At 38.7% G+C, this 16,700-nt stretch overlaps 1 protein-coding gene across 1 annotated transcript in view; it reads left to right on the plus strand.

Moving 5' to 3' along the window:
• The first annotated feature begins 9,688 nt into the window (after nucleotides 1–9,688).
• LOC106875965 (alpha-L-fucosidase) overlaps nucleotides 9,689–16,700 on the plus strand; it is a 37,181-nt gene continuing 30,169 nt past the window's right edge. The window contains exon 1 of the mRNA XM_014924306.3: nucleotides 9,689–11,191. Coding sequence (XP_014779792.1) covers nucleotides 10,452–11,191 — 740 coding nt within the window. The 5' untranslated portion in view covers nucleotides 9,689–10,451. The remainder of the gene's footprint in view (nucleotides 11,192–16,700) is intronic.

A 16,700-nucleotide genomic window follows, 5' to 3' on the forward strand; every position in this document is an offset into this window, starting at 1 on the left:
TAATGTTTTTGGATTATATTTTTATTTTTTTAATTAATAAAATACCTTATTTTCATTTTTGAACATTCTGTACCTTTCTAAATAAAGTGTATGAACTAATAATCATGCCTTGTATTGATATTTCATATGGCATGGTTGTTGATAAACAAATAGTTATGAATTCAAATTATGCCACTGATATTGCTGATACAGGTATGTCACTCTGTTGGTTAGATGGAAACCAGTACCATTTCATTGTTATTTTTATAATGTCGGTGTTCAGTAGAAAATGATTTGTCTATGAATCTTTTCAAAGTGTGCACATACATAAATCTGAATATTGGAAGATCTCTTGCAAATTACAATCCAAAGTAGTAAACAATCTCATTATGTTTTCCATGTTGGCAAACTGAAGACCTGCACACCAGGCTCCACTTGTCTGTTTTGGTATGGTTTCTATAGCTGGATGCCCTTGTCAACAAATTTTAACCTGATTTAAAATTTCACATTTGGTAGCTTTCTAGCAGTATTTCTATTAAAATCTATTTGATCTATGCATGTGATGCAATATGAACCAAAATCTTAAGAGCTGAGAGTCTGATACTAGATCTACTTGATTGCTGTCTGTTTCATCAGACAAATGAATACAATATTCTAAAGAAATTACTAGATGAAAACTATGCTATATTAATAAAACTGTTTGGCTGTGCATTCCTTAGAATTACAATAAAGTTCAATTTGGAAGAAGTACATCAGTCAACAGTAGTAGATTGGCTGTTTCTTCACTAGACATTAGACAATAATGTGAAAAACTAAGTCTGCATCTGAAATGGTAACTTACTGAACGGATGCTACTGAAAATGTGTGAATGAAGCAAAGATACATTGCTGTAAGAAAATACAAAGAAGTCAGATTATAGTTGGGGAGTAGGCAGATACAGTTGAACTCCATGTTGAGCTAGAATAAACATTTATTTTGTAGGAAATGACAAGCATATACTTCATTCACAGTATTTCAACTCGTATCAGTAAGATTTTTAAAATAATTTATCATCATTCCCTTTTTAGCAAGAAGTCACTGACCAGCTTTCTGGAAGGAAGGAAAGTAAGAATATGATGTCTAGTAAGATACTTCAAGATAACACTGAGATGGCTACTAAGAACTTTGGTAGTGTCAAAGATGGAGTGTTTCAATGTGTAACAGTATGCTGAAGTAAATGAATATAGGGAGAGACTATCTTATCTCCAAAGGGGATTGTATGGGAATCTCTGGCTACTAGCTTTAGCTCATAGATTTCAATGTTCACTCCTGCTGAGGTGAGATCCTAAATCAATCTAATATTCCCAACACTTGAGACCTCCATGCTCCATTCTAGTGATTCCTACTGTTATCTTCTTAAGGTATACATTGCATTCTCAGTTCCTCCTTATAGTAATACTTGAGGACCATCTTAAAAAAAAAAAATATCATTGGAGCAGCATTTTTTTTAACAGTAATTCATCTTCACCATCCAGAGCAAATAATTTACTTTAATTACTATAGTGTGTCGAACTTTAGTAACTGTTTTTTTATGTCTAGTGAGCTCCTGGTGATATAATTACTACATATATATCACATTTGAAATCCTGCTTCTTCACTGGTCTGCCAGAGATGTGTCTAGCTTTTATGTATCAATTTTGTATTGAGTATATTACATGAAGTTTCTACAAATTCTCTTCTTACATATCAACTTATAGTACTGGGATATTGTGCTCTCTGCTACAAATTTGTACTTCGATCTTCAGTTTAGGTGGAGATGGTACTGCTGTTATATATGACGACATATAGATCACATTAAAAAATTAAATTGGTTGATTCATAAAAATTCACTTGCCAAATTCTGCGATGACGATTTGCTCATGGTTATACTGTTTGTATACTCTGCTGCTTCCACACTACAAGAGTAATTTCTGATCATGTGAACTACCTAGCTGCATTTATTTTCACCCAGGGTCACCCAACACTCTCTTCTTGTCACTCTAACTGTTTCACCTTCCAGGTACTGCATTAAACACTTTGCTCAATCACTCTTATCCACTGATATCTTCTGGAATAGTCTCACGGGCTACATTTCAATCACAGATATTTAAACTGATTGTCACAAATTTGGGAGGTGCTTAGCAGGTGAGAGGTATCACTTCTCTTCCTCTGATTAACTTTTAAAAAGAATGGTATTTGAGTGTGCTTCTTGATTTGGAATCACTTCATTAGATTCTGCAATGAAAATCAGGTCATCAACATACAAAACTCACCAATGACAACCACTTAATATTTGTCTCAAGAACTATAACAAAAGCTTGATGATTGAGCACTGAAGAACACTGACCTGTACATTACATTCATTCCTGAACACACTACATAACTTAAACTCCTTGTTAACACATTCATCACTTCTTACAAGCAGTTCATGTAAACCTAGTTCCTTAGTGCCTAACAAATTACAGTGTGGTACCTTGTCAAAGGTCCCAGATCAAAAAATGCAAAGTAGAGTAGTAGTAGTAAGAGCATATATATATATATATATATATATATATAGTTCCGTCCAGTTCACACACACACACATACAAATATGTAGGTACATGTATATAAATGCTATTGGTAATATGTAATCTAGTACAACCTGTTATATGGTTGGGTCATTGGTGACTAAATCAGCAACTTCTCTAAGCTATCCTGATGAGGAGAGTGCTAGAAATCTAGTAGAACATCATCATCATCTGCTATCCATGCTGGCAAGCCAGAAGGCTGCACCAAACTCCAATCTGATTTGGCAAAGTGTCTACAGCTGGATGCCCTTCCTAACTCCAACCACTCCGAGAGTGTAATGGGTGCTTTTTACGTCCCACCAGCATAGGAGTCAGAGCCAGTCAGGTGGCACTGGCAACGACAATGCTTGAATGGTGCTTTTTACATGCCACCATCACGGGGCCAGCACTGGCACTGACCGTGCTTGAATGGTGCTTTTTACAAGCCAGTTAGGCAGTACTGGCAATGATCACACTCGAATGGTACTTTTTACATTCCACCAGCATGGGTGCCGATCAGGCGGTATTGTCATTGGCCATGACAATGACTTCACTTTACTCAAGAGGTGTTTGCAAGTACAGTTTATTGACCAATGATTGAAGGGTACTCTTGAATGGGCCAGTTATGTTGCATTGTCATAGGCCATGGTTACAGTCCCACTAGATTTTCCAAGTCTTCTCAAGCACAGCATATCTCCAAAGGTCTCAGCCACTTGTTATCGCCTCCGTGAGGCCCAACATTCGAAGGTCATGCTTCACCACCTCATCCCAGATCTTCCTGGGTCTACCTCTTCCACAGGTTCCCTCTACTGCTAGGGTATGACTCTTTTTCACACAGCTGTCCTCATCCATACGCAACACATGACCATACCAGCACAGTCGTCTTTGTTGCACACCACATCTGATGCTTATGTCCAACTTTTCTCTCAGGGTGCTTACACTCTGTTGTGTATGCACACTAACATTACACATCCAGCGAAGCATACTAGCTTCATTCCTTGCAGGCTTACACATGTTCTCAGCAGTCATGGCCCATGTTTCACTGCCATGTAGCATGGCTGTTTGCACATATTGCTTTTACTTTGAGCAAGAAGCCTTTTGTCACCAGCAGAAGTAAGAGCTCTCTGAACTTTGCCCAGGCTATTCTTATTCTGGCAGCTACACTCTCAGAGCATTCACCCCCACTACTGACTTGGTCACCTAGGTAATGGAAGCTATCAACTACTTGTAGTTTTTCCCCCTGGTATGTGATAGAAGCTGTTTTCTCCACATTTCCAGTGTTTATTTCCCCTGTCATTTTGCCACTCACAAAAACTAACTTCCCAGTTAGCCTTCCTTTGATATTGCTGTACCTCTTATGTGTCCATAGCTTACACCGGGTACATCTTATGGAGTTTCTACCTTCACCTTTTCTACAGATCAAGCAGGGCCATCTACCTGAAGGGATTTGTGGTTTGTCTGTCTTCCTATTTATTAAGACTTTGGTTTTTGATAGATTGACTCTAAGGCCCTTTGATTCTAGACCTTGCTTTCACACCTGAAACTTCTCTAGTTCTGATTGTGATGAATAAGAGAGGGCTGATCCTTGGTGGACCCCTACCTCTACCCAGAATTTTTCACTGTACTCATTGGCAACTCTGACCGTACTGACAGCATCCCTGTACATGGCTTGTACAGCTCTCACTAACCACTCATTTATCCCTAGTTTCCGCATTGACCACCAGATAAGGGATTGGGGGACCCTGTCAAAGACTTTCTCCTAGTCAATGAAAGCCAAGTACAGAGGTTTATCTTTGGCTAGGTATTTCTCCTGCAGCTGTCTTACCAGAAATATAGCATCAATGGTGCTTTTCCCTGGCACAAACCCAAACTGCATCTCATCTAAACTGATTCTCTCCCTGACTTTCACTACCTGATCCAACAACTGGATACCTCTGCAATTATTCATGTCTAATGCATCACCTTTACCTTTGTAGCAGTTGACTATGATGCTGCTACACCAGTCATTGGGTATGACTCCTTCATATATCACCTGATTGACTATACGGGTGACTAGATTATAGCCAACACCACCAGATATTTTAAGCATCTCTGCCCTGATTCCTGATGGGATAGGGGCTTTCCCTATCTTCATACCCTTAATTGCTTTATCTACCAAGGTACTGTCAATTTGGATAGCTGGTCCCTCTGTTGGATCAACATTCGGCAGACTCTCTTTCTCCTATTCATTCTCTTCATTTAGCAACCTTTCATAGTGACATCTCCAACAAAATTTGACAAAAGACAGATGAACCCAGTGTAGAGTCAATAGTCATGCAGCAATAGTGTACAGACACTTAGAAGTATTAGAGATGGTGTCTGATTGCCCTGTAAGTTCCCTGAATGATGAGGAGATTTGCGCCCCTTAGTCATGGTAAAGGAAGTTTGTCTAAGAGAAGGTTACTAGAATAAATACATAGCTGGGATCTTTCTGATTTGGCGGGTGCCACTTTTTATTTATGTTTTATTTAGTGTGTTTTTGATCTCGGCATTGCTTTGTTTTTTGGTGATTTTACATATGGCCAAGTAAGACTGTGGTGCTGTGCAAGCCATATCTTCTTTTCGTTATAGATATCCATGCACAGGTATTGCTTATTAACGCAGATGGTACACTTAACTGTGTTAATTTCTTGATATCTTTTGAGAAATTTATTCTTAGATTGTGTAGTCTTTAATGTACTCTTTGGGTTATACATGTATGGTGGCTGACCTAAAACACATTTAAAAAAAAAAAAAAAAGCTTTCAGCATTGCATTTAGTTGAAAACAGACTTTTGTGATCACTGTTGTAAAAAAAACTGCTCATCATCAACCAAGCACATTAACAAGCAATGGTCATATTATTCTTTTACTTGTTTCGATCATTGACCCCAGTACTTAACATTTTAAGTCTAGTATTTATTCTGTCATTCACTCATGCTGAATTGCTAAGTTACAGGGACATAAACAAACCAACACCATTTGTCAAGTGATGTGGTAGGGACAAACACAAAGAAACACACATATACATATCTGTAGATAGGATGAGCTTTTAGTTTTCTTTTACAAGTTCATTCATATGGGTTTGGTCAGCCTGGAGCCATAGTAGAAAACACATGCCCATGTGGTTGGGAAGCAAACTCCTCACCATGCAACCATGCCTACACCTATATATATATGTGTGTGTGTATATATATATATATATATATATATATATATATATATATATATATATAATGTATTGGTATGTTTATTTTTTATATATTTTAAATTTTTGTTGTAAAAAACATTATTTTCCTTTTGCCTCTTCTTGAAAATTTGCCGTGCAATGAAAACCGGTTAGAAATACTTTTTAATCCTCCTTATACACATCTCTATTAAAATATGCTTTCAGTTTAGCATTCTGCCTTATTATTATTATTTTTTATTTTCCTATTATTTCTCCACGTGCGGTTAACACAACCCCACCATTTACTGACTTATATATATTTATATATATATATATATATATATATATATATATATATATATATATATATATATATATATTTATATATATATATTGGTGTGTGTATGTGTGTACATATATATATAAATAAATATATATTGGTGTGTGTGTGTGTGTATATATACATATATATATATATATATATATATATATATATATATATATATATATATATATATACATATATATATATATATATATATATATATATATACAAACATATATATATATACATATACATATATATATTAGACAAAATGATATAACAAAGCCAAGGCTGTGAGTTTTCAGGACATTTACAAGGGAAAAGATATAGATATAGTCGTACAGATGTTTCTGGGATATTACGGATATCCCTTCAGCAGAGACGATGTGAAATGGTTAAATAGAGGTAAATATTTGAGTTATATATATTCATCTATCTATATATATATATATCATAAGTAAATCATAAACCCGAAAGAGAAGCACACTCTAAGTTGTAGAACAGTAGAGTATATAGAGAAAGATAGTAATGGCCGGTTCATAGGGTTACCCATGGTTTCACGTCCATAAAGCGCTTAGCTTTACATATATCTCGTCAGACCCTAATGGTCGGTGGCTTTTAGCCTATCTTCAAAATGAAAGAGGAAAGGTCCCGTGGCTGGTTTTTGAATGCACAGACGAAGAGAAGTAAAGCGCAAGGGATTATCTCCCTTAGACCACGATCTGGAATCCATCCAGTCAGTTTGCGCGTCCCAGGCGTTTTACGTTACGTCTCGTCAGGCCCTAATGGATCTGCCAGCTGACTGGGTAGACATACATTTACGTGTGTATGCGCCTGCGTATATATATATATATATATATATATATATATATATATATATATATATATATATATATAAGTACACACGGCCATTAAGGTCTGAAGAAACGCTGTAAAGCTAAGCGCTTTATGGACGTGAAATCCAAGGTAACCCCATGGATTGGCCATAACTATCTTTAATATATATGTGTGTATATATATACATGAAGGTGAGGAAAAAAGTTCATAGGCCATCTATGAAAGGGTGATGCTAGAGCTGTGAAATCTTGCATGCATTAGTTTCAACTCTTCTTATTAATAATTACATTGTTTCTTGCTAGGTAAGCTGACATCTGACTGCTCAAAGAATACTTCAAAAGTAACTAGTAGTGACTTCACTTAAAAAATCAACAAAATTTGGCATCACATTGTTGTTGAATATTTGCGGAAAAAGGGTTTAGCCCACAAGAACATTTATGTTGACATGGCTGCTACATTAGGGAATGATGCTCCAGCTTTATCAACGGGGCAAAAGTGGGCAGCTGAATGTTGGAGGGGAAGGGAGAATCGTGAAGACCGATGTCCATCAACTGCTACCACCAAGGGAAGCATTGATTGTATTCATGATATGGTGATAGATGACAGGTGGTTATTTAAATTAAATAGCCAATATTATTAGAATATGCTGTGAGAGTTGTGAATATTCTGCACAATGAACTTAGCACGATGAAGGTTTCTACTCAGTGGGTGCCATCTCTTCTAACACCTGATCAAAAACGCACCAGGCTGATCATGTCACGAGAAAATCTGATGTTGTTTGAGGCAGATCCAGCTGGTTTCCTTGAACATTTCCTCAACTAGGATGAGTGTTGGATTCATCACTTTGAGCCACAGACAACGAGACAATCCATGCAGTGGAAACTACCTCACCAGCTCCAAAGATGGCTGTTTCATCTGCAAGGAAGGTGATGATCTCAGTTTTTTGGGATGCAAAAAGCATTGTGTTCATTGACTATTTTCAAAAGAGCCACATCACCAATGAAGAGTACTATGCCAACTTGCTGAGGCAGTTACAAAAGGCTATCAGGACCAAATGCCCAGGAAAACTGACAAAAGGGATCTTGTTTTGTCAGGACAATACTCCATGTAAGTCCTTGGTTTCAATGGCCGCTGTGTGTGCTTGGCTTTGAACTGGTTGATCACCCGCCACCCTTATTCTCTTGATTTGATCCCATCTAGTCTGTTCCCCAGCATGAATAAACACTTGGCTGGGAACCAGTATTACAGTGATGATATATCTACTGCTGATGACATCTTTGACCAACAGGATGAAAGCTTCTTCACCAATAGAATCCAAGCAACACCATTGGGAGAGGTAAGTGGACCGCAAGGGGAATTATATTGGAAAAAAAGACTTTCTTGGTCACATTCTCTAAGAGTATCTTGGTCAGCCTCGAACTTTTCAGCCAACCCTTGTATAAATTGCTTTGCACATCTCCTTTTTCTCAGGAATAGCTCAATGTATTGGTGAACAATCAATGATGTTACAGAACATAAAGATTCACGTAATTGAGAAAAAGTTAGCTGACATGAAGGACTGAAAGACATCTGAATACTGGAAGACTTATTTGTATCATGGTGATTTACACTGGATATCAAAATGCCAATGTCATGAATGCTGCTCAAAGCTTGTAAAGGCCGTATGACATGACATGGACAGCTACAATGGAGACTATGAAGCTACAACCAGTATCTAGATAATTTTTTCTCTGTTAGATTCCAAGTCAATTTTTCAAGTTTCAAAAAAAAAAAGGGGGGGGGGGGCAAAATGAGTAATGTGTTATTTCACTGCAAGGTGAGTAAATATATCATGAAGAGGACATTCCAACCGATCTTCAAGCAGCTGGAGATAATATTTAATGTTGAGTTTTTTTATTTATTTAGTTGAGTTTACTTAATTTCATATCATGTGTCATTTTTCCCTGACCCTCTTTCATTTAACCTTTTTTTTTTTTTTTTTTTTTGCATTTCTCATCTTTCTGATGTCTAAGGATGGATATTAATGTGTATGAGTCTGTATTCTGGAGAACTGAAGCGGCAAATTTACCTTATCTTGGCTTACTCATTTTGTCCCAGCCAAATTTGTCTTTTATATGCTCAAAGAGAACTACAATAATTTTCTGAAATAGTGACCCAATTATGTTATAATGGATTTAGGGAAGGCCATTTGCTTAGCTGATATAGGTTTTTAAGGTAGTGAACATTTGCAAAAAATGAATTTTGTCCCCAAAATCAAAAATGCAGTAAAAACACCTCATTTTGAACCCCCACCCTATATAATTCATGGAACAAATCTAAGAAAGGGAACAGTAATAACGAGTAAAATGGACAAACACACTCACTCGCATGTTCTCATAAAAAAATTTAATCCCAAATACTGTAATACCGTGTATTAAGAAGTGAGAGGCACTGGAACAGCCAAGTTCATTTATGAGTGTCACCTAGCGATTATATAAAACCTCGTTGTCAGCGGCCCGATTTTAACGAACATTTCGAATGCCTCCAATTCTGTTTGGCTTAGTCGCAGTGGCTCCCACCTCTGCTGCAGCATTTGGGATGTGAAACGGAGCAAAAGAATCACTAACAGTAGTGCCACAAAGGTAAAAAAAAGAAGCCCGTCGGGTCTCTTTCATCCCTGAAAAATCTCATTGGCTTAAGAATTGAATGAATATTATCTCTGGCTAGAGCGTGTTCGATTTAGCTCAGTGTATGTAGTAAGCGAAACGACCAGCACACTGCTGACATGACAATCTACGAAAACATTCGGAATTGAGGGGTTTGCACATAGACATTTCATTCCTCCACATGCAGCATTCCAATTCTAACAGCAATGGAGATGCGGAGCACATTTTTGCTACCTAAGGTACCAATGTTCGCTACTGGCAATGCAACCTAATCCCCAGAAAATTTGGCACTTGAAGAAAGTAGGTAACTCTTCAAATATTGATTAGACTAACCAAAAAGAAAGTTGAGACTACGTATGCATTATTAGATTTGAAAACAAATAACGACTAGCTCATACGTTATTACAGGAACGGTATTATCATAAAGAAAATGTCATGTATTGATAGAATCCATCAATTTGGAGAGGAGGAGCGGTATAGTTAATTTCACTGACTCTTATATACATGTTGCATTTATTTTAATAGACCCAGATGGTATAAAATAACTTAAGACGTAGCATTTGGACTTGGCGCTACCAAGTCTAAAATATTTCGTACAGCACACTTGATATTCCAGCTAATCATGCTTATGAAAGAAAGAGTAAAATTCTTCTAATTATTCCCGGGAAACTTCAACATAATAACTGGATATTATTAAGTATCGCAATGAAATGTGTACCGTTTCAACAAAGTAAGTTATTGTTACTTAAGGTGAGTTGTTACGCTTCCTCGTTTTAAATGTAGCCATAATCTACAGGTAAACTTAATTATCTCCCTTTACCTTGTTTCACTTTCTCCACTTCCTCTCTTTTATGATTAAATAAACAAACAACAAACATCAAAAACACCGCCATCACCCATTCAAGAAAAAAAAAGATGCCTCGGTTAAAAGCCTTTCTCATATCCCGGACAGGTTTTATCCTATTTCAGTCTCTGTTCATCATTTCTGAAATCTTTATATTCTACCCTTGTATGCTGGGGTCGTCAAATAATGTTCGCAAAGAAGGATATATGCATGAACCCGTCCTTCGTAACATCGAAAACAATGTGGTGGTTCAAATGAAGCAACCAAAACAGAACAACGAAAATTACCCTGGTGAAACAGTACACATTTCACTTCAGTCTTCTGAAATTGGACGAGCTGGAAACGCTGATACAATAGATACTAAATCTAAATTATTAGACCGTATGCAGCAAAAGAAACACTCGCCATATGATTTAGAAAACAGGGTACAAAAACATGGTTTTCAGGTGAGTGGAAAGGTTAACTCTCGCCCTGGTAAAATTTATAAAGCTGATTGGGACTCTTTAGATTCTCGTCCTCTTCCCAGATGGTACGATGAAGCGAAAATTGGAATATTCATTCACTGGGGAGTCTATTCTGTGCCTAGTTTCGTCGAGGTCGGCCAGGGTGGACTTGCCGAATGGTTCTGGTACTACCTTGCTGAAAATGGTCACGATTCGACTCACAACATTGCTAACTTCAGAAGTGTCCGAAGGTATATGGCTAATAATTATGCACATGATTTCCGATACACCGATTTTGCACCAATGTTTAAGGCTGAGTTTTTCAATCCTGCTGAATGGGCGAAGCTTTTCGAAGAATCCGGAGCTAAGTAAGTATACCAAATCTATGTTGCAAAACTTTAAAAATGAATTGTAAATGTTTAATTTACCTATTCATTTCTGAAATTGCAATCTCTTAAAAATAGAAGGGGTCATTTTTGTTATATTTATAAATTGAAAATTTCGGTAAGCTGAAAGAAAAAAAAAATGTTTAGAAAAATTAACTTTGGGTGTCTCTAATACAATTTGATTCTGTTTTTTTTATCTTCCTGATTGCTGTATGTTACCAACATTACTTGCTTAAATTTCAAACCTAATTTCTTTTATCTTATTTTCAATGTTTAACACAAATGCATGTGAGACGTGGTAGTGCAAAAGTAGGACTTGAGAGTGAATCGAGTGTACGTGCTGGTTTTGATTTCACTCTAATTTCACTTCAATAAAATGTTATCATTTGTCTGAATGCCACCCAATCTTATTGTATTCTAGGACCAACGTCGAAGGAGTGAAAAAAATTGAATATTATTATTATAAATATAAAACACTCGTGCCAGATGTTACATTTCATTTTTCTGTATCTTACAAATGAATGAAAACTGAAATAGTCGTGTTTAGAAGGTCGTCACTATCATCATTTTCGGGTGATTAATGTTAGATGTCATTGTCAATATGTCAAATTTTCAGTAGGTTAATCTGTATTAGTGATTTATTTATTCACATTAACGTATTGCATTGCTCTGTTGGAGCGTGTGTGTGTGCGGAGGGAATACATTGGATAATATTGTCCTAGATAATTGGAAAAAGACAGACTGGATAATGATGACTAGAATGCCCTTAACCATACGTAGGTCTTCTGAACCAGATCTAACAACTATACACTCTTAGCCCACTGACAAACGGTATATATATATATATATATATATATATATATATATATATATATATATATACACACACACATACATATATATAAGCTAGTATGCTCTGCTGGAATGTGTAATGTCAGTGTGCATACAGGACAAAGTGTAAGCGCCCTGAGAGACAAGTTGGCCATAAAAAGCATCCGATGTGGTGCACAACAGAGAGAACTGAGCTGGTATGGTCATGTATTGCGTATGGATGAGTACAGCTATGTGAAAAAGTGTCACACCCTGGCAGTAGAGGGAACCTGTGAAAGAGGTAGACTCAGGATGAGGTGGTGAGGCACGACCTTCGAACGTTAAGCCTCACGGAGGTGATAACAAGTGATTGAGACCTTTGGAGATATGCTGCACTTGAGAAGACCCGGCAAGCCAAGTGAGGTAACCATGGCCTATGCCGGTGCAGCGTAACCAACCCATTTAAGAGTACCCTTCAATCATTGGCCAATAAACTGTGCTTGCGAAGACCTGTTGAGTCAAGTGAAGTCATTGTCGTGCCCGATGACAGTACCACCTGATTGGCACCTGTGCCGGTGGCACGTAAACAGCACCTTTCAAGTGTGGTCAATGCCAGTGCCACCTGACTGGCTCCAGTGAAGGTGGAACATAAAAACCACCATTCAAGTGTGGTCATTGCCAGCTCCACCTGACTGGTTCCCATTCTGGTGGCATGTAAAAAGCACCGACTACACTCTTAGGGTGGTTGGCTTCAGGAAGAGGCATCCAGCTGTAGAAACTTTGCCAATTCAGATTGGAGCCTGGTGCAGCCTTCTGCCTTGTGAGCCCTCACTCAAACCGTCCAACCCATGGCAATATTGAAAGCGGATGTTAAACAATGATGACAATGATATATATATATATATATAACGGGTGAGTTGTTACCTCGTTGGCTCTCTAAAAAAGGGCAGCGAGCTGGCAGCACCGTTAGCACCCCGGACGAAATGTTTAGCGATATTTCATCTGCCGTTACATTCTGAGTTCAAATTCTGCTGAGATCAACTTTGCCTTTCATCCTTTTCAGGGTCGATTAAATAAGTACTAGTTATGCACTAGGGCCGATGTGATCAACTTAATCCCTTTGTCTGTCCTTATTTGACCCCTGCATATATATATATATATATATATATACATATACATAAATATATATACATAAATATATATATATATATACATAAATATCATCATCATCATCATCATCGTTTAACGTCCGCTTTCCATGCTAGCATGGGTTGGATGATTTGACTGAGGACTGGTGAAACCGGATGGCTACACCAGGCTCCAATCTAAATTTGGCAGAGTTTCTACAGCTGGATGCCCTTCCTAACGCCAACCACTCAGAGAGTGTAGTAGGTGCTTTTACGTGTCACCTGCACGAAGGCCAGTCAGGCGATACTGGCAACGGCCACGCTCGAAATGGTGTCTTTTATGTGCCACCCGCACAAGCCAGTCCAGGGGCACTGGCAACGATCTCGCTCGAAAATCCTACGAAGGCCAGTCAGGCGGTACTGGCAATGGCCACGCTCAAAATGGTGCATCTTATGTGCCACCCGCACAAGAGCCAGTCCAGGGGCACTGGCAACGATCTTACTTGGCATGCCAGGTCTTCTCATGCACAGCACATTTCCAAAGGTCTCGGTCAGTAGTCATCGCCTCGGTGAGGCCCAATGTACGAAGGTCTTGCCTCACCACCTCAGCCCAGGTCTTCCTGGGCCTACCTCTTCCACGGGTTCCCTCAACTGTTAGGGAGTGGCACTTTTTCACGCAGCTATCCTCATCCATTCTCACCACATGTCCATACCAGCACAATCGTCTCTCTTGCACACCACAACTGATGCTTCTAATGTTCAGCTTTTCTCTCAAGATACTTACACTCTGATGGTATTCACATTGACATTACACATCCAACGGAGCATACTGGCTTCATTCCTTGCGAGCTTACGCATGTCCTCAGCAGTTACAGCCCATGTTTCACTGCCATGTAGCATGGCTGTTCGTACACATGCGTCATACAGTCTGCCTTTTACTCTGAGTGAGAGTTCCTTTGTCGCCAGCAGAGGTAAGAGCTCTCTAAACTTTGCCCAGGCTATTCTTATTCTAGCAGCTACACTTTCAGCACACCCACCCCCACTACTAACTTGGTCGCCCAGATAGCGGAAGCTATCGACTACCTCTAGTTTTTCACCCTGGAATGAGATCGAAGTTGTTTCCTGTTTGTTTACAGTGTTTATTGCACCTGAACATCTGCCACATACAAAAACTAACTTCCTAGTTAACCTGCCTTTGATGTTGCTGCACCTCTTATGTGTCCATAGCTTGCACCGGGTACATCTTATAGAGTTACTACCTACTCCTTTTCTATATACTGAACAGGGCCATCTACCTGAAGGGGTTTGTGTTTTATCTACCTTCCTACTTATTAGGATTTTGGTTTTAGCTAGGTTGACTCTAAGGCCCTTCAATTCTAGACCTTGCTTCCACACCTGAAACTTCTCCTCTAGTTCTGATAGTGACTCCACAATTAGGGCAAGGTCATCAGCATAGAGGAGCTCCCAGGGGCAACCTGTCTTGAACTCCTCTGTGATTGCCTGGAGGACTATGATAAATAGGAGGGGGCTGAGGATGGAACCTTGGTGGACCCCTACCTCTACCCGGAATTCATTGCTGTACTCATTTCCAACCCTCACCTTACTGGCAGCATCTCTGTACATGGCTCGCACAGCTCTCACTAGCCATTCTTCTATCCCAAGTTTCCTCATTGACCACCAGATAAGGGATCGGGGGACCCTGTCAAAGGCTTTCTCCATGTCAACGAAAGCCAGGTGCAGAGGTTTATCCTTGGCTAGGTATTTCTCCTGCAGCTGTCTTACTAGAAATATGGCATCAGTAGTGCTTTTACCTGGCACGAACCCAAACTGCATCTCATCTAAATTGATTCACTCCCTAATTAGTTGGGCTATGACCCTCTCTGTAACTTTCATAACCTGATCTAACAGCTTGATGCCTCTGTAATTATTTGTATCTAAAGCGTCACCTTTACCTTTGTAGCAGTTGACTATGGTGCTGCTACACCAGTCATTGGGTATGACTCCTTCGTGTAACACCTGGTTCGTAATACGGGTGACTAGGCTGTAGCCAACACTGCCAGATATTTTGAGCATCTCTGCAGTGATTCCTGATGGGCCGGGGGCTTTCCCTGTCTTCATACTCTTAATTGTTTTATCTACCCTGGTACTATCAACTCGGATAGCTGGTCCCTCTATTGGGTCGACATACGGCAGGCTCTCTTCCTCCCATTCATTCTCTTTATTAAGCAATCTATCGTAGTGGCATCTCCAGACCTCTTTCTTTGCAGCCTCATTTAGTGCAAGCGTACCATCATCCATGCGAACACATTTCTCTCCTATGACATCACTATTCTCTCTCCTACACTGTCTTGCAACACGAAATACCTCGAGTCTTTGGTCCTCACAGTGCAGAACATTGGCAAATCTTTTCTTATCTGCTTCCCCTCTGGCTAAATAAACCTGTCGCCTAGCCTCCCTTCTGGCACATTGGTACAATTCCCTGCTACCACCGTTCTTCCAGTCCTTCCAAGCCTGTTTCTTTTGTCTAATAGCCCTGTCTACCTCCTTGTTCCACCACCACGTTACTCTGGGCTGGGTCGAGAGGGGACCTTACACCAGATGATATATACATAAATATATATATATTTATACATACATAAATATATATATATATATATATATATATATATATATATAAACACAATTCCTTCCTTCCCATTTACACTCCTTTCAGACACACACGCACACATACACACACACGCACACACACACACTCTCTCTCTACCACTGGACAATGATACCAAAGAATACCATCTGGTTTTGCCATTTTTCTTTTTTTAAAAAGGCCAAGAATAAACTTGTCATTGCAGGAACTGACCAACTGTAAAGTGTAAACAGAATCTTCTTCTTCCTTCCTCTTCCCACTGACACACCTTTCAAATACACAGGCACACACACACACACACACACACACACACACACACACACACAGAGACAGACACACAAACGCACCCACACTCTCCTACTAGACAATGACACCAAAGATTCTTTTTGAAAAACAACTTCTTCAAAACGATCACACCTGCTTTTGCCATTTCTTTAAAAGGCTAAAAATAAACTTATCATTGAAAAGAACTGACCAGCTATAAACACAATTTTCTTCTTTTCTCTTTCCCATCGATACACACACACGCACACACACACACCAACACAAAAAAACACACACTCACACACACACACACACTCTCTCTCTCACTTTTCCCTCCATTCCTCACCCTCTCTTACTATCCTATATATCTCTCTCTCCACCCCTACACACTCAATAAAACTATATAAAGAGACCTCACCACAAGGTGAACTCAAAACAATTTGAAAATCCTACATGATTAGGTGAAAAGCGCTTTATTTAATTTATAAAACATGTGACATTAATAAAAATCTGTAAATGTACAAACATCCAGATTTCTGAGTACCTTAAAATTTTTCTATAATATAATTTCTGTACATCACCTCCAAACCTTCCAATATATATATATATATATATATATATATATATTCACATTGATATATTCACA

The sequence above is a fragment of the Octopus bimaculoides genome, chromosome 5, assembly GCF_046866305.1.
Source record: "Octopus bimaculoides isolate indiv1 chromosome 5, ASM4686630v1, whole genome shotgun sequence".
NCBI classification, from domain to species: domain Eukaryota; kingdom Metazoa; phylum Mollusca; class Cephalopoda; order Octopoda; family Octopodidae; genus Octopus; species Octopus bimaculoides.